Here is a 19509-nt window from a genome sequence, read left to right on the forward strand (position 1 = left end):
AGAGTGCGTTACCCAGAGGTAAGCAGCAGGTCTGCAGAGGAAAGAGGAGCACTAAAGTGTGTCTTCACTTAGTGAGTCAACCTAACAGCTCACAGCTACCTGCCTCCCATGAACTGCATCCTGACTTGCGCATGGACGGCTACAGTACATCAGTAAAATGTGGTGCCTGACTGAAGTATCTGAGCTACAGATACATGTGAACAAGTCTGTCTCCTCCTTCCCGCCCCCCCCCCCCGAATTTCTTGGTTTGGCTAAACTTGAGTGAATTAGTGAATTTTCATAGAGAGAAAAGGCTCTGCTGTTGGTTCATGGTGAGAAAATAGATGGCTTGCTGTTGGAAGGGGGAGGTCTTGTTCCTGAAAGCACTCACCTGCCTTTTGCTGTCTCCAGCTCTTGGCTGATTGCACAGTAAGACAGTTCAACTTGCTATGCTGCTAAAAACTGCTCTTTAACTATTTTTGGGGGTAAGCCTGTTGAATTGGTTTACTGTGCAAGCAGGTAACTGCCAAAACCAGCGTAAGGTAAATGGTTGAAACGTATTGGGAGTGCGGGACTGGAATAAGGGAGGGGATTTTGAGACTAAGAGGGAAGAGGGAGAGACCTCTCCCTTTCTGCTGCGGCAGGCTGCCTCATCTGTGATTAATGTGTATAGACCAAACTAGCCTGAAACCACAGCAGACTGAATTTCAGGCTCTTACTCAAGAGTTGCTGGAGTTATTGATAAACTTTTGTAAGAAGGTAAATGTGGATATCCTTGCCTTCTATTTGGAAGGAGCTTCTGTTCAAACTTTAAATAGTGTGTCAGTCTGAGTACGTTGTTTAAACCTTCAATAGTTCAGTTTTGAGTTGCTACACAGATAAAATCATGGAGCAGCTTAATTATAGGGAGAAGTACTGATCTCGTCTGTACTTTTATTGATGTTCTTTCAAGGCTTTTATTACACACAGGTTGTGATGACTAATAATGCTCTAAGTTGGTACATTAAGCTAAAACACTGGCAGCTGTGGTAATTGTATTATTCTTGTGCATGATTTCTTTCTATGTTGTAGTTTGAATGGTTATGTTACCCTTAAAGTGGTTTTGCCATGTGGTCACTGTGTTTGTGATGGTTAGATAAGTGTTTTACTTAGGCTTTTAGCAGATACAGTTCATTAAGTGAGATTCTATGTTTCAAGATGTATAATTACATAAATTTTAGATTTCCAGCTTTCCTTTACCTTATTCACACAAATCTATTTTTATATATGTCAGAATTGAAGTAGTGCTTTAATATAACTGCTGATTATCTCCCCTCTTTCAGTCTGGAATCGAGCTGTTTGTGAACAGGCTTGACTCTGTGGAGTCTGTCCTTCCCTATGAATACACTGCGTAAGTATATTATACTGTTTATGTCATTTTAGTTGTCAGTTCTTCCAGAAAGAGGAATTTAATTTGTCTTAAAATCTACATCTTGCTACAGCAGTTTGCCAGTAAGGAATGTCTATTTATTTTGCTAACATAAGTTTACAAGTACAGAATTTTCAACAAGCAGATGGACGCATATGTTGCTTCCTTCTTCTTGGTTGTCTTTTTGCATACTTTAGAAGTAGTGCGTGGATTCACAGGCCCTCATGTAGGTCGTATCACTGCTTTAGAGTAACTTAAGGTTAAACTCTGTGTGTGTAATATTTACTCTTCTGCATTAGATGTCATTTTACAGATCAAAGCATTACTGCTGTCTTTAGTAGCCTATAGCCAGATGAGTTAAAGTGGTAATGAGGTGTGAACTTCCCATCAATTACCTTAATGAGGTGTTAAATGTTTTCTTGGTACACATCATAAGAGTGCACAAAATGTATCAGTGCCTGGTACAACTACGTAAAGTTGGTGCTTCAAAGAATATTTTGACTGTTAATATTGAAGAGGTTAAGCACTAGTTATAGCTACACTTTAATGAACGCTAATGTGATACACTTGAAATTAGGCTGGAAAAACTTGGAGGATGTGCTGCTAAATGTGTTGGTGAATGGAACAGCAATAACCTGTTTATTTAATAGTGCTTGTCATAAAGGAGCTGTCTGTATGTGCGTGTGTGTGTATATATTTTTTTTTTGTTTGCCTTTATTATTCTCCACCCCACCCCCCCCCCAAGAATCTGGCCTGCATGCTTTTCTGTCAGAGCTGTCACAAAAGTATTTGAAGGTTTAGTTCTTGTCTAAAAATCCCTGTTCAAATAGGAAACTTGTAGTTGCTTGAGGAAATTATACTACCATGTTTAATATAAACTTAGTTCTGAAATAGCTGCTGAAGAGATTTGATTGATGGGTTTGTTTTTTTCCAAAATGCGACTGTGATTTTCACACTTTGCTTTTCAGGTTCAGGGAGGAAACTGTTGTCTAGAAGGAAAGCTGTATAGTTCCTTTGCTTGTGATGAAGGTGTTGATTTGGAAGCACTGTTTGAGGTCTGCTATTTGCAGCTGAGAATACTTTCTTAACTTTTCTATCTTTTCTCTAATTCAGGTTTGATTTTTGTCAAGCAGAAGGAAAGAAGCGTCCCTCTGAAAACCTTGGCCAAGTATTGTTTGGAGAGAGGATAGAACCGTCTCCTTACAGGGTTTGTTCTCTGACAAGGGGTGTTCAGTAATGCATACGTTCAAATGTAACCAATGGAGATCAGAATTTTGAAATCCTCTTCACAAGGGCTTTATCTCAAAGAGCTTCAAAATCTGAAATTCCCCATAATAGAAATCTGTCAATTTGACCTAAGTGTGACTGTGCACTTTGCATCATGACGCTGTAGCCTGAAATGCTGTGGAGGTTGTCTTCTCTCTTAAGAACCTGCCAAAACCTGATTCTTGCTCCTCAGCTGTCCCCTTCTTAGGGGGAATTGTGTACTCTTATTTCTTGGAACCAGATCTGAACATACAGCAGCTCTAAAATGGAAGAATTAGAAATGGTGTTAGCCAGGGTCTTTTTTGGTGACTGAAGCTCTCACCTTCTCTCCTACGTGTATTAGGAGAGAAAGTTATCAATTGGATCTGCCTGGGACAGCACTGCTGCTATGAGGTCAAACTATTTGTCTGGTAGATCGTTGCAGAAAACACATTTTAATCAGTAACAAGGAGCTCTTAGTGCAGGGCCCCTACAGTGAGCACAGGAGGGTTTTATAGCACACACCAACATAAAAACCTCATCTGGAGAGTTAATATACACAGTCTTGGTAATTTGTTAGGTGCTTTTGTTATAGTAGTGTAGGCAATTATAAATGCATAGGGGAAACTTGTTAAATACTGAAATGGCAGAAAGTTTGTTACAACCTTTTTGCTCATGTGTCTTTCATTTTTCTTAGTTCACATTCAACAAGAGGGAGACATGTAAATCGGTTTGTACAAAAACTTATGACACTACAAAGCCAGAAGATAAACAGAAATTAGACTTTTTGAAAAAAAGTATGCTACTGAATTATCAACATCATTGGTAAGTTGATACCAAAATTCATAGATTGCTTGGTCTAGTGTGTTGGTGGTAGTTTAGTTTTATCATTATGTATTTGCAGGTTAATACAGATTGAACACTAGGTATTTGCACTGAATCTATTCCCTTCCTGCTCTTGTTCTTGCAAAAGGTGTTATATTGTCTTCATAAAAGTTTCCCTCACTTGAAGGATGAGCACCAGGTATAACGGAAACGAGTCTGTTTCCAAACAGAAAGCTTTGTGGGGTTTTTGTGCCGCCTCTATGCTTACTGTAAAATACTGCTATTACGTTGCACCTGTAAATGTAGACGTTAATCGTGCCCTAGCTTGAGAAAAGTCTTAGGGAACCTTCATTCTATTGCTGTGTCATGTCTGTTTTCCTTGAGAACCTTTGCACTCCCCTTCAGATGTTGTGTCCAGGAGATAAGATCAACGGTTCTGAAAGAGTTTATGCAAAGTTTGTTTCTCTTATAGGATGTGGAAGTGAAAGTTGGCCAATGAAAATTAATTAATGAAATAATTTTGAGGAATGTATAAACACTTGGTCATTTCCTATTCTCTGAGTCCCTCTGTAACTATGTTATCTTGAAGCATGCTGGGGCTCTGTTTCTGCTTTGCCATTGAAGTCTTCTGATAGGCATTAAGGGAGGGGGGAGGCTGAATGGGAATGCTGAATCTCCTGCTGATTTTCAGTTAGGGTGTAGCTGTGATCTGCACCCACATCCGAGAGCTGGGACAGGTTTTATCAGCAGGCTCTGTCTTGACATTAGAAATACCCAGCCATGCTATCAGTGTTTGTACAGTGCTTTGTAGATTGGAATGCTGTACTAACATAACAGCAGCCTTTGGGTGCAAGGGTAGAAGGAACAACTGGTCATGAAGTTGTGAGAGTCCCTGTGGCATGTCTTTGCAAGCAATACGTGAGCAAAATTAACCAGCGTTGCCCATATGGTTCCAAATATGTGCTCGCTGCTTCAGGGAAACAAACATTTTGGTCTTCATCTAATGAGATTAAAACTTTCTGGATATAGTAGTAAAAATGCAGGTGAAATGTTGAGCGTTGCATGTTGTCACTGTCATTAAATGTTTTTCTGTGATCTGACATTTCACTTCTCCACTTTTGAAACAGTCACCCGTGCTGGCACTGGCTGTATCTGACATAGGGGAAACTTCTAGCAGCTTCATACAGAAGCCACCCCTGTAAACCCCCCCCCAGCTACCAAAACCTTGCCACACAGACCCGTTACAGTAAATTTTTTTTTTATCCTGTACAGCTAACTTGATAGGACTGTTCAGATTTTAGTAAGATGTAGTTCTGTTTTTCAGTGTGTAAACATCCCTTTAATTTTAGGGTACTTCTTATATTCTTAGTTCTTCTAATAGCACTTCTGCCACTTACTTTTTTGCTAGACCCACTGCCCCAAAACTGTAGAACCAGTGGCATGAAGAATCCGAATCCCGGGTTATATCTGTATGGTAATGATAATCTTCCTCAGCCACAGCTTTACAAGGTGGAAGTGGCTGGATTTTGTGATGAATGATGCATGGTCCAGGGGTATGTTGTACAGGGATCAGCAAGGTAGCACAAGTGAGGATTTAATAGAGGTTTATTATCCAGCTTCAATTTATCATAAAATTCCTGGGGAACACAGATGGTGCAAAGTACTTTTAAGGTTTTAAAAGCCACTTAATAAGATTAGGAATTGACATACTGAATTGGACTCAACAGCTATGCTGATATCTTGGCTGACAATGTTCATCACTGGATGTTCTTGAGAGACACATAAGAACACTGTTGTATAGCATATTTGCCCCACAAGTATAATCCCTTCAAGTAATTTTAAATTTGAAGATTAACTGTGAAAAATTACTTGCTGCTTAAACTATCAATTTGTTCCAGCATTGCTGCTTGAAGGCAGCTCAGTATGTCTTTGCTGCAGAAGATGCAAGGGAAAGCCTTTACACCAACCAAGTTAGTTTGCAATAGGTTAATGCTTTCCCTGGTTTTGATGATGAAATTAAAATACTAACAAAAGCAAGAGGTATCTCTAGCATGTATTATGGAGGTAAAATTCCAAAGCCGGTCCAAGTGTAGTGAATCTGCGTCTGGAATAGCAACTTAATTAGCACCCCATAGTAGCGTGGTGAAGCGAGTAGGATTTGGTTGGTGCTGCTCCTGCTTGTGACTGTGATGGTCTTTGGAATCTCCTGAGAACATGGAAAGTGTGTTTTTCGGACGGCCTGTTTGCACCTCTTCTACTGTGTCAATATAAGCCAAGAACATGGCCACTTATTTCTGCCTGGTAGCTAATGTCAGGGATGATGCAGATCTCTTTATGTTGTGTGAACAAAGGCAGCACATACCGTTCTTCTTACCCCCATCCATTGGTGTGCTTTGAAAAATAGCGCTGCTTTAGAGCCTGTTACAGCACACAACAGACTAAATACTGCTTGGGTTTTGTTATCCGAAGTTATAATTTCTGCATTTAATTGGATAGTTAAAAGTACCTAATGAGGTATTATCAGGTGTCTGTTAGTGGTGATGAGACATTTAGTTGTAAAGGATATTCAGTAGCTTGATAAGTTTTTTACAAAAAATGTGTGTTCTTAATTTTCAGTGGGATGTCCTTTTTTTTTTTTTTAGTCTAGTGATGCACAAAAAGTGGCAGTTGTCTCACGTCTTCATTTGTGAAGTTTATTAATAGACCTTTAAAAACATACCTTGGAGCAATTAATGTTGCTATAAGGGCAGCTACTGAATTTTAAGTCGTCTTTGAATGACTTTATTTTGGGATTGATTAATCTAGTTAAAACAGTTCATAAAGGAAAAGGTTTGGGGGTTTTTTAGTAGTTCCTTTTTCAAAGGGACAGGTCACCATGTTGGGTGTCTTTCTCTATGTTTAAAAGCGTATTTTTGGTTTTGACATTTGTACTACAAACTGGATACTCTTTGTATCTGTCTTATAATTTTCTGCAACTCCTCATGGAGGTGTGGGGTTCCTCCACAAATTTTTCATTGAAAGTGAGCTATAAACCTACTGAACTCAGGACTTTTAGGTAATATGAATATAAATCTTGTGAGGCAATAATGTAACAGCAGCAGGTAGACAATGGGAGGAGTTTTGAAAGTGGTTACTTTCCCAAATGTCTGATGGTTTACGATTTTTGCTCATGTAAGCCATCTAGTTAAAATACTCCATACTCTCAGGGAACTACAACTGAGGTCAATGGTCAGGAATTCACTTAAATAGCCAAAACCAAAATTAAACTGTCACTTTAGCTTTAATGCAAAATAAAAGTTTAAAGAGTGCTTTTCCATTGCAAAATAGATTTTTCATGGCAGTGAGGAAGCTGGAGAATTAACAATACGTGCGTGTAGGCAAATTTTTTTATTTTGTGTTTTATCTTAAGCTTGAAATTACCAAGTTTGTTGTAGCTGGTTTAGTGGATGATTTTGGCCATTTTTAAAGACAAAATAATGAAATGTTAAATTGCTATGACTTGGAGTGGGAGAGTTTTATGTATTGGGTTATATTTGTCAGGGGACCTTGGAAACCAGTGCAATGAATAGAATATTTTGATGGTCACGGAGTAAGCCTCCTATTTCCAAGCCACTTTCTGAAGAAATAGATTGATGTTTTAACTTACTTTTTTTTCTAAAAAAGGTAAAGTTTCAGTTGAAGAGCTACATTGCTTATATCTCATTTAGAAATTGGATTGGCAATCGGTGCAATTCTTAGTTTTAACTGTGGGTTAAGATCTGAAAGAAGTATTATTCTTGTAGTTAATCTTCCAATAATGACTGTAGCACAGTTAGATTAATATTAATCCGGTTTTGTTTCCATCACACTGTATTTTGAAAGGCTGTGAAATGTCACTGTGCCATTTACAGGATTGTGGACAACATGCCTGTGACCTGGTGTTATGATGTTGAAGATGGCCAGAGGTTCTGCAATCCTGGTTTTCCTATTGGCTGTTATATTACAGAAGATGGCCGTCCAAAAGATGCCTGTGTTATTAATGTACGTTTATGCAATTACTTTTTTCATATCCCCTTTTTTTTCTAATGTAAAGACTGGCACTTCTCCTGTGTCATGTTTCTATGCTGAATCCTCACTATCTTAAGAACCCTTATTGCCTGAAAGTAGATGTTTTGATACATCTGTGAGTACCACAGTTTGTAAGCCTAAGAACTTTGTATCTTCTGTTGCATGATAAGGAAGGGCTCTAAAAGATGGAGATTGGAATGTGCATAACATTTAGTACATGTAAAGGGTGAAGGAGAAGAAAAACATGTCATACTTCATTGCCTAAACATTTGAAAGCTTGGACTTCACATTTTTGTGGGACAGAAGTGTTCTCATGGAAGCAGGTTTGCATAGACGCGTTTGTACCTCTGCATGGAAATTAATACTTCTTGAAGGGTTGCTTTCCCTAAAACTGTGTGGGCTAATGAAAGAAGCCAGAACACAAGATTTACGAGTGAACAAAGCTTCTCCTGTGAGAGACAGATCTATTGGATTAACTGGTGGAGGTCCCAATAAATGCACCGTAAGCATTATGGAGTTAAGAATGTAATAGAAAGTCCGAGATGTCTTTAGATTACCGGAGACCTCTTCCACGGAGAGGTTGCTGAGAACCTGAGATAGGTTTTTGGTTTTATCGAAATGGCTGGTTTTACTTAATGGATCTTACCAAAGATGATAGTTTCTGCAGTTTCTAATTTTGTGTCCTTGCCTGTGTAATGAATTGGTTTCAGACGCTCCATATGAATGGATGCATTTGTGACCAAATATGTAATCTGGCAATATTCTTTTAATCTTGTTTAAATACTTGTTTTTAATAAAAGGAGATAACCTTTGAAAGAGTAACTGAAGAACCGTAGAAGAACACTTTGTTTATCTAACTGTTCTTATAATTAGGGTGCTTTGTAGAAAAGGGTGGGGATGGAACCCTGAATAAGTAGTAATCGAACTTCGACAGAAAAACTGTATGCTGTCTAAAATGCTGTTATGTAAGCTTCTGCCTAAGGCTTTTAGATGTCTTTATCTTTTTTGATTGTTTAACATCGTCTTTTATCCTTGCAGTCAGAATTTCATGAAAAAGACACTTTTTATATCTTCAACCATGTTGACATAAAAATATATTACCATGTTGTGGAAAATGAAGCTCTGGGAGCAAGACTAGTTGCTGCTAAACTTGAGCCAAAAAGGTTGGTACTCGGAAGTAACTTGTCATCAAACAGCGGTCCATCCCTGGGATGGATACTTGCTTTGATTTGGGGACCTGTTGCTAGTCAGGAATATTTTCAGCTACATGACCTGTAGATTAGCTTTCCTGTTGATTGATGTAGTGTAATGTAGGATAGTCTAACATCATTTTGTTCTGAATTCGATAGATCTTTGTGCTGTATTTCCTATTTGGGCCAAGAAAAGATAAAACAAAACATGTAAGTGGTGTGTGTTCAGTGAAGCAACCCGCATTTCCCTACTGGGGAACATTTTGTCTTGTGATGAATAGGCCACCAGTGCCTGATGCAGGAGTAATCGGAGTGCAACATTTGAGGTCTTCAGCAATCAGGATTCAAATGGAATGATTTCACAAATATACTCAACAGTTGTTCTGGTGTCTGTGTGGCTGTTGCATAACTGATGTCTGTTTTATTCTTTCTTAGCATCTTGTCTTTCCTTTCTTTTGTATTCTTGGTATAACTGAGCGTGTTGCATTGTTGGTCCAGCATCGTGATGGAAGTATTTTTTTCTGACAGAAATTAGTAATTCTGTTGTAACTTTTCGAGTGTTTTGGAGTTTCTTAGCAGACTTCTTTAATTTTTATGGACTGTTTTAAAGACTGTGCTCGCTATGGTTTTCTTTTTAGGACAGACAACTTTTGTTTAAAAAGTTCAAGTGTCAAAAAGTCCTGTGCTTATGATATGTTCCTTATGAGTTCTGAAATCTATGAGGCATTAAGAGTAATTTTTATATTCAAGGAAAGAATCCTGGATGAAACTGATGCTTTCGGAAGACGAATGAATTCTTTAAGAGTGCTGTTAGTGAAGCAGCTTTTGTTCTGTGGTTTTTTTCTTGCAGTTACAAGCATACTCATCCAGACAACCCTGATTGCTCAGGAGTTCCTATGGATATAAGTAATAAGGCTAACGGAGAAGTCAAAATTGCTTACACATACTCAGTTTCTTTTGAAGTGAGTACTAAGCTTTTTGTGGTAGTTACCTCTTAAAATCATGCATTAATATTCTGAATTATAAAGATGGACAACTAAAATTATCTCAGAATAGCAATTTTGCGGGTTTAAAACTTCATTTGAACTGGAATGTCATTGAGATGGCTTGGGATTTAGCCATATGCTTTACAACCACCCCACGGGCACTGAATGTGAAATGGGTATGTGGTTTTTAAAAGAATCACACTTTCCATGTTGCCCTAGGTTGTCTGGTAGATTATTTTTCAATCCAAGCTCTTAAGTCTGAGAAATTGTGCGTTTCAGCACGTTACTGTTCTAGGTAGGTTGAAACTGATAATTTTCTGCTCTCCTGCTGCAAAAGCTTCCTTTTCTCCAAGGTCTTCCTCCCATTGAAATCTGCAAAAGAGTAGGAAGCTGATAGTCTTTGTTCCTCTAGTCGTTATTTAAAAGCAGAGGAGCAGTATATCAGGCAACTGCAGGGAGCAGTGAGACTTGAATATGTCTCATTCTGGTGACAAGCAAGGGAGATTGTTGTGGGGGTTTTTTTTTAAATGGAGTTTGCTGGACAAACCATTTACCAAAGTTTCCCACTCTTGCCCAAGCTGTTTCACTATTAATCAAAGACCTCAAAATGCAAATGGCTCGCTAACAAGAGAGCAGATTATAGCTAGTTGGATTTCTTGACTCCTTGTATGTATTGAAGGCATAGCTCACACACAGCAGTTCATATTTTCAACCTCAGTAGTTCTGTGATGAAGTAGTCTATCCCTTTGTTTGTTTGTTTGTTATTACGGACTTTAATAAAAAGGTTGGAACTAACAGATTAAAAAATAAGGCTTTTTTTGTTTGTTTAACCTTTTTCTTGTTCTGATTGCAAGGTCAGTGGTGTCTTTCAGAATAATAGGCCATTGTTATATCAAGGCTGCTTACATATCTTTCTTAATTCTAGACATAGCCTGCTTTAGGATTCAGTTCAGCTGTGGTGAAATGGGGACTAAAAATTTCCGTCAGGTTGGCAGATCAGGTCATCTCAGGAAGAGGAAAAAAAAAGGCAGTGTAGGTATGGGGAAAAATGCAATTCCCCGAATTGTCGATACTGGTTTGGTAACTTGTTGCTTGCTTTGAGACCTAGTTTTATTACCTCAGTGAACTAAATATTTGATCTTGGCTAAATTTTTTAACCCACTGGTTTTTGTATTTTCAAAACCTGGCTTTACTGGAGCACTCTTACTCTTGTATGTTGTAAATCAATGAAATAACAACCTGTCAGAAAGATACCTAGCCATTTTATTAATTTAATAGCAAACTTCAGGTTGATCAGCATTGTTTATTCCTTTTTTCGTGTTTACTCTGCAAAGTAAAGCAAATGCTCTTTTTGAAGTGTTTCTGATCAATGAATTTTCAGGCTGAATAAGTATAATCCATTGAAATGCCTGAAGGAATAATTTGATTCCCTCTACTAACAATGTAAGTTCTGTAGTTGTGTCCCCATCTGTCTTGCAGTGTAAGCTGAATGTAACTGGATTGGTCATTGGTGCTGAAACAAGGTTGTATGGAAGCAAAGGATAATTTGGACAGAGCACTATTTAGGAAGTGGAATATTATGATGGAGACTGTATAGAAGAGCTTAGTTTCTCAATGTCTGTGGTGTTGACTTACACTAAAAAGTTCGTGTTCTTTCATTATTCTGCTAGTCATTTGAATTCCAGATTAGTGAATATAATTCTTGAAGGGGGGAAGTACAATTAATTTCATTTGATAGGCATTTATGTCTTAAGAAGACATGGGTGCTCAATACTAAGCAGAAAATATTTTTGTTTAGATTCTATGGTCAAATCTTATTTTGTTTCAGGTAGCTATTATTAAACTATTCCCTTTAAAGCGTGCAACATGAAATTTCCAGTTTGCAATGAGATTTAAGATTGCTTTGCATGAACATCAACTTGTAAATTTACAGGATGGATACTGACTGTATCTGAAACTGATGTGTTTACGCTTTCAGGAAGAAAAAAATATAAGGTGGGCATCAAGATGGGATTATATTTTGGAATCCATGCCTCACACTCACATTCAGTGGTTTAGGTGAGAAGAAATTTTGTCTTCAAATATACTGTACTGGATTGGGTTTGTGTCTGGTGGGGTTTTGGTAGTGGGGGAGGGGCTACAGGGGTGGCTCCTGTGAGAAGCTGCTAGAAGCTTCCCTGGCTCCAAGTTGGACCTGCCTCTGGTAGCACCTCTGTGATAACATATTTAAGAAGGGAAAAAAAGAAAGTGCTGGAAGAACCTGCAGTGGAGAGAGGAGTGGGATGTGAGCAAAACAATTCTGCAGTCACCAAGGCCAGTTGAGAAGGAGGGGGAGGAGGTGCTTCAGGCACCAGAGCAGAGATTCCCCTGCAGCCCGTGGTGAAGACCACGGTGAGGCAGGCTGTCCCCTTGCAGCCCATGGAGGTTAATAGTGGAGCAGATGCCCATCTGCAGCCCATAGAAGACCCCACACTGGAGCAGGTGGATGCACCTGAAGAAGGCCATGACTGCAAGGGAAACACATGGTGGAGCAGGCTGTTCCTGAAAGGACTGCACCCCATGAAGGAGACCCACACTGGAGCAGTTAATGAAGAACTGCATCCCATGGGAAGGACTTGTGTTGGACAAGTTGGTGGAGGACTGTCTCCTGTGGGAGGGACCTCACACTGGAGCAGGGGAAGAGTGTGAGGAGTCCTCCCACTGAGGAGAAAGGAGTGGCAGAAATAATGGTGTGATGAACTGACCACAACCCCCATTCCCCATCCCCCTGAGCTGCTGAGGCAGGAGGAAGGAGAGAAATTGGGAGCAGAGCTGAGCCCAGGAAGAAGGGAGGGGTGAGGGGAAGGTGTGTTTAAGATTTGGGTTTATTTCTCATTATCCTACTCTGATTTGATTACTTACAAGTTAAATTGATCTTCATTTTTCCCCAAGTCGAGTCTGTTCTGCCCATGACCCTAACTGGTGAGTGATCTCCCTGTCCTTATCTCGACCCACAAGCCTTTTGTTGTATTTTCTCCTCCCCATCCCACCAGATGCTCAGTTTACTGGTACTTAGTCGCTGGCTGGGCCTAAACCACGACATGTACTGAAGTGTTTACATTGCAATTTGAATGATGATGATTTTTTTGTTTTGTTTTTAAATTTAGTATTATGAATTCCTTGGTGATTGTCCTCTTTCTGTCTGGAATGGTAGCTATGATTATGTTGAGGACACTGCATAAAGACATTGCAAGATACAATCAGATGGATTCTACTGTAAGTCTAAAATGTATTTGGAACGTAATTTTTTCAGCGAAATGTATTTCTGTAACAGGCTATTTAAATGGCAATCTACTGTATTAAAATAGGTGTATTTCCTTTACAGGAAGATGCTCAAGAGGAATTTGGCTGGAAACTCGTTCATGGTGATATTTTCAGGCCTCCACGAAAGGGAATGCTGTTGTCTGTTTTTCTAGGCTCTGGCACACAGATCTTAATAATGACTTTTGTTACCCTATGTAAGTAATAAAGTGGGGAGAAGTCAGTTGAGTACAGATGATTTTTCACTGCTAATTACAAGGTACTAGTAAAAATAGCAGTATAAGTTTTGTCTAGAAATTTCTTAAAAGTCTTAAGGTTAGAAACAGCTGCACTGATACAGTAGACATGCAGCTTAGTATACACAGATTTTAAGATAACTGATGTACTGGCTTTAAGTCAAATGTATTTTCTAAAATTGTGCATCTCTGCTTCATAGTTTTTGCTTGCCTGGGATTTTTGTCGCCTGCTAACCGGGGAGCTCTGATGACCTGTGCTGTAGTTTTGTGGGTACTCCTTGGAACTCCAGCCGGTTATGTTGCTGCCAGATTCTACAAATGTGAGTAAAAGTTATTAAAAATGACAAGGCTTAAGTTCATTAAAGTAAATTATCATCACAGAACTGATTTTTATTTTGCAGTACTGTTTGTAGTTTCCCTCAGGGCAAGTTGGAGAAATGTTCTTACCTTAACAACAGAAAACACGTATAGGACGCTGACATGTTTACATTGGTTTTGATGTGATCATGCCTAAAGAGCCTGAATTGATCTTGCTACTACGTATTTATGGAATTGGGAAGCAAATTCCATTTTACTAGTACTAAGCTCATTACATCAGACAGTTTTGTACTTCAGTTTCCCACAGTTGCGGGGGGGTGTTAACTTGCGTTTAGTTTTTAGCTGTTGATGTTGCTTGGTAACTCCCCTCCCCCCCAAATCATGAACCTTTTCTGTTCCTACATGCCTGAGATTTGTCATCTCTTTTTAGCTAGTTCCTAGATCTCTGGGAGAGTGGTGCTTATCAGACTGTGGCAGGGCACAGGGGGAAGGATTATTAGGTGTTCTGTAGTTGTAGAAATCAACCAACAGTGGTGTTTGGGCACCTGACAGTATTTAGTTGATGCTGTTGTCCTTCACTGATCCCAGTTAGCTATTGTTTCAAGGCTTGCCGACCAATCTCAAATGGTTTGCCCCTGTACCCTCTGGTTTATTTTAAGGTGAAGCATGCCATTCCCCATACAGCTTGTTTTAATTACCTTACTTGGAGTAAAAGACTGTATGACTGAGTGGGCTGGATCTTCCGACTGTTTTAGTTCTGAACATAGAGGGCTAGAGAAAGAGTTTGTTTCTGAACTTCAGCCTGGCAGTAGGCATTGGAGTTCGTTCTTCTAATCGTTTTGTAGTTTTCCTGTGGGGAGAACCATTGGGGAAGGAGGGTTTGTATTTTGTAAGGAGTATTTCCACAATGGCAGTGATGTCATAGTGAACTATTCCTTTTACTAATCTTCAAGCCAATTAGACTTAAATGGAAGGAGACTTTGGGACTAAGAGCATAATTGAGAACAGAATTTTTCTGCTGTGTATTATGTGTTTTGAAGGATATTTTGAAGTGTATTGGTGGTTAATTGAATCCTGTATCTTTGATGGAGATGTAGCTAATAGCAATTACATTTCACATTCTACTTATTTGGAATCATTTAGTTGATACTTGACTATCGTGTTTATCTACTAAGACAGTGAGTGATAGATCCAGAGATACTCTTGTTACAACAGGAGCTGGTCCATACCCTGTATAGAGCATGTAAACATGGATGTTTCTGCTGCTTGTAGTATACAAATAATGTGAGACATAAACCAAAATGCAACTGAAGTGGATATTCAGTCTGAAAAGGCTTTTTTCCTCCCCGCCCCCCCCCCATTGCATTTAAGAAGTGAAACCTGAGTTGAAAGTAAATGGTTAATCTTAATAACCGGTGCTATGTTCTTCCAAGATTTTATGAAGAAGTAGAAACTTAATTAAAATCACTCTAACCATAATCACTTCTGACTCTTGAAGTAAAGCAGCATGTCATTATGGCAGTGCTCAGATGAAGTTGTCAGCTTCACTGAATTCCAGCAGGATATCTTCATTTGAAAGTGTGCTGTCTAGAATTTTTATCAGTGTAGTGCAAATTCATAAAGATTTTCTTAATAAAGCTCTCTTTTTGGTCTTTTGGTATCACCACTGCTTAATGCTGTTAAGACTCAAGAACATCACTACTTCCTGTAAGTGTGTTAGTCCTGACTTTCTTGTGAGATTCATAGACAAGAACTATTTCAAGAAAACTGTTAAGCTTGCTTCTCACGTAGATATGTGATTTTTTTTTTTTCCTACTGAAACCTACAGTCAAATGCTAGAAAGCTTAAACTTCTTAATCATTCCAGGTTTAAACTGTTTTTTAAAGACTTGAAAGTACTGCAAATCTGCTTCTCTTTTTGGCCGATAAGGTGGTCAGAGACCCAGTTTATTTAGTTGGATACTTTTCCTGACCTTGGACTGAGGCGTTTCTCTGCTTTGAAGCTCTGTGATTAAGCAATACGATGAGGGAATTCAGTTTTATTACTGAAGATTTAATTTGCTGTTTTAAACTTGGGCATAATAGCACATTGTTTGAGTATTTCCAAGCTAAATATAACGGGTAAATGGACTGGAAAATTAATGGTTGCGAGCTTAATGCATGTTTTGATGACTGTCAAATGTTTTAATACAGCATTTGGAGGTGAGAAATGGAAAACAAATGTCCTGCTGACATCATTCCTTTGTCCTGGGTAAGTTGAGAATATCACCATGATTAAAAGAATTAAATTGCTTCTCTGACATGCATAGCTAATTTTAAGTTTCAGCTATACAAGTAAATCATGTTACATCATAACTTTATTCCAGAAGCTACAAGAATATCATGGCGCTTTTGACAAAGATGACTGACTGTATTAATAGCGTATCAACCTTAGATATTTTTTTTTAGTGAGCATTTGCCTACTCTCACCACATGAAAAGGTTGATTAAGAAAGAGCATTATGATAGTAGTAAGTTTTAGACAAGCGTGCTTTTTCATTGCTTTCTTTTACTCTCTAGGCTGTTTCTGTGACCACACTGTAGTTGGTCTTATATAGTGTCATATAGTGTATAACCAATGTGATAAATTGTTCTATTTAATCACAGCAAGCAGTCTTATCCTGAAGTGTAGTTAAGACAAGCATATATTCGAAATTGCTTAGTTGGAACGTCAGCTCCTGCTGGAGTTCAATCCCACTAGATTAACAAAGAATTGCTTGTTTGACCTCTTCATTTTGATATTTTCTGTGTGTCATTTGGTTTTAACAGAGATTTACACTAAAATCTTAATACAGTGCTATTGTTTTCTTAATATTATTGAATATTAAGGAGTATTTCTGTGCTTTAAGTGTGTTATGTATTTTTCAGAATTGTATTTGCGGATTTTTTTATCATGAACCTCATTCTCTGGGGAGAAGGCTCTTCAGCAGCTATTCCGTTTGGTACTTTGGTTGCTATTTTGGCACTCTGGTTTTGCATATCTGTACCGCTGACATTTATTGGCGCCTATTTTGGTTTTAAGAAAAACGTAAGTGGAGAAATTGTTTTGTAAGTGTGTGTATACTCATACAAGTTTTTCATTGTTTAGATTTATAACCGAGGTAGCACCTAAGCTAGTTGCATTGTCAGGTCCAGTTCTGTTCCATGACTTCAGAGCTGCATTAGATATCCGATCTTGGGGTTCCAAGACTTTGGTATTCAGTTGGTGGTTGGTGGTGATATTTCTCCACAATAATTAGGGTTATCATTGTATTTGAGTGACTACTCCAGATAAAGCAGTGATTTGGGAACTTTTATTTTCATTAGCATCTCTTTCATTGCTAAAATATTAGTTGGCCCAGCCAAGCATAAGGGAAAGCAATTTATGCATTTCTGGGTTTCCCCCATGGTTTTTTGTTCCTGTCTGCCTTCAACACTGAGGATATTTTCTGATCAAATTGCTAGAGTTCTTGTGAAATCTCTTTGCATAAGCATTCTGTGAATGTTTATCACTGCTTGGCAGGCATTAATTGGGATTTACTCCTAAACTGATCAATTTTACTTATTTGTATGAGGGCTCTTTGACACTGGTGACCAAACCTTCTTAAATAATGAAATCACTTCTACTCTTTTTGCTTAAAAAGTGGTTTACTGTGCCCCACATATAAGTTCAGATATTTTTATGTTTTTTCCTGTATAGGAAGCCAGAGTTTCAGCTCTCTAGCTCTCCTAGAATACCTTCAGAGGATATTTAAGTATCTTAGAAGGCGCTTTTTAAATCAACTGTAGTTATCCAATTTTCCTTAACCAGAATTCAGTGGGTTTTTTTCTGATAACCGTGTTGAAATTCCAGCAAACCCACCTGCATTGCACAGAGGTGGTTTGTTAAGAAAGGATTTGATAAACTATAAGGCAACATGACAGGTGTCACAAATACAGTAAAATCAAATCAGAAAGCAAGTATCTGTTGATGCTTTTGATGTAATCTATACGCAAGGGGAAAGATGGCAAAGTATGTGTTTATGTGCCTTAATTTTTTTTCTCCTACCATGCTGATCTATGCATGCATCTTTAATTAGGATTTAATTGCCGGATTGAATTCTCTCTGTTTGTAAAGTTTACCCTAATGTGATTCTTGGAGTAAATCCTGAAAAACGACATACAGGGAATTTTAGAAGGGGAAAGCGAGGGTCTGCACCACCACTACCTGCAAGCTGAAAAGTGAGAAATCCGCTCAGGCACTGTAGCAGATCTTGGATAGGTAACCATAAAAAGGGAAGTCCAAAATATCTGTTGTTACGTTTTCAATAGGAGCTGTCTTTTTGCTCATTTGCCTGGCAAATGTTGGTAGCTAGGCTGATAGTGAAAACAGATGTCGTGGTAGCTGGGTATGTGCATGCTCAAAACACATTGTGGACTTTTGCAGCCACTCATTTCAAAAACAAAGCGAAAAAGTAGTGCTGTGTTTTGACATTTTATTTAGCAATATCTTATTTTCATTTAAAGGCTATTGAACACCCAGTTCGCACAAATCAAATTCCTCGTCAGATTCCTGAGCAATCGTTCTATACAAAGCCATTACCTGGCATTATCATGGGAGGGATTCTGCCTTTTGGATGTATCTTTATACAGTTGTTCTTTATTCTCAATAGTATTTGGTAAGTTAACCACGAGCTATGTGAATTTGTCATGAAAGTTGGTAACTTCTTTGTGAAAGTTTTTCTTTGAGACGCTTTGACTGATTTTTTTGATGATGCAGCGTTACCAGAATGCTGGTTCAATGAAAATATAAATGTTAACATCAGTTTAACACTTTGTGGTTTAGAAGATACTCGGTGCCTGTTTTGCTTGAGGTGCGTAGAGAAGTGGCTGTGATATGCTTAGCAATTTACAGCTGACCTACAATATTCAAATAGCTAGTTTTCTCATGCTACTCCTTTGACTTCATGTGAAGGTGGCTCTGAAGCTGACATATGGCATAAAACATCGAAGTAGTAGGTATATTAAAATTGACCTGAGGTTTCTTTGTAGCCATTGTTGTGGGGCTAGAAAAGTATTACTACTCTTGGGAGAAAAAAGAATCAAGAACAAATTTTGTGAAATCTTTATAAAGGCACCAGAGAGTAATTCCTTTCAAAAATAAAGCACGAAAGACTAGTCCAATGTAAGTGAATTCTGATGTGGGCTCATAGCACACTGACAAACTAATCTACTGTGAGGGATTTGTCTTCCTTCTGGCACAATTTAGTTATTGGATCTCGTTAAACTGTTTCTGAACCTTGAATAGGTGCCTCTACCCAATGTAGACAGCTACAGCATTTGACATTTCTTGTTATTTTGCAGCTCTGCCTCTTTGATTGAAATGTGAGGTGAAATCCAAGTTCTGCTGAAGTCAGTGGAAGAGGTCATGCTGACTTCACTGGAACTGTAATTTCACTCATTATGTCTAGTCAGTTCTTTCCTTAAAATCCCAACCAGGCGCATGCTTTGGGCTTGCTTTCTCCCTGTTTTCAGACTGAGCTGCCAAGGCTCTTGTTTTTCAGTTAGACAGCAAGCTAACCAATTGTATGGCCGCACAACTGACTGCACCTCGGTAGTAAGGGGGATACTTAAGGTGAAGGTGATACTACTGCGCGTGAAGAAATAATACTAGCATAGTGTACATGTTAACTGTAATTTTTTTAACTTCTTTTTATAGGTCTCACCAGATGTATTATATGTTTGGCTTCCTGTTTCTGGTATTCATTATTTTGGTTATTACATGTTCTGAGGCCACGATATTGCTCTGCTACTTCCATCTATGTGCAGAGGTGAGAAATATTCTTCAGTACTCATACTTCATGTTGCTTTAAAAATGCTTCCAAAAAATTGTAAGGCTTTTGTAATTGGAAATAAGCGTTCCAGAATTCAACATAAACACTGTTACTAGATGTCCTTAAACAACATCTTTAAAAAGCGA

The 19509-nt window shown here is 38.4% G+C and overlaps 1 protein-coding gene across 2 annotated transcripts in view; it reads left to right on the forward strand.

The window, feature by feature from the left end:
* The window catches only part of TM9SF2 (transmembrane 9 superfamily member 2), a 28053-nt gene that overhangs the window by 2634 nt on the left and 5910 nt on the right, over positions 1-19509 (forward strand). The window contains exons 2-15 of one of the 2 annotated variants that reach the window (XM_086482054.1): positions 1302-1369; positions 2501-2594; positions 3330-3457; positions 7348-7477; positions 8543-8667; positions 9545-9656; positions 11659-11738; positions 12827-12935; positions 13045-13177; positions 13417-13536; positions 15727-15784; positions 16440-16599; positions 18057-18208; positions 19249-19360. In XM_086482054.1, coding sequence (XP_086338180.1) covers positions 1302-1369; positions 2501-2594; positions 3330-3457; positions 7348-7477; positions 8543-8667; positions 9545-9656; positions 11659-11738; positions 12827-12935; positions 13045-13177; positions 13417-13536; positions 15727-15784; positions 16440-16599; positions 18057-18208; positions 19249-19360 — 1581 coding nt within the window. Of the gene's footprint in view, positions 1-1301; positions 1370-2500; positions 2595-3329; positions 3458-7347; positions 7478-8542; positions 8668-9544; positions 9657-11658; positions 11739-12826; positions 12936-13044; positions 13178-13416; positions 13537-15726; positions 15785-16439; positions 16600-18056; positions 18209-19248; positions 19361-19509 lie in introns of those variants that run through there. The other variant, XM_086482055.1, reaches the window with a different exon arrangement.

The sequence above is a fragment of the Leptosomus discolor genome, chromosome 1 (genome assembly GCF_034619465.1).
Source record: "Leptosomus discolor isolate bLepDis1 chromosome 1, bLepDis1.hap2, whole genome shotgun sequence".
NCBI classification, from domain to species: domain Eukaryota; kingdom Metazoa; phylum Chordata; class Aves; order Leptosomiformes; family Leptosomidae; genus Leptosomus; species Leptosomus discolor.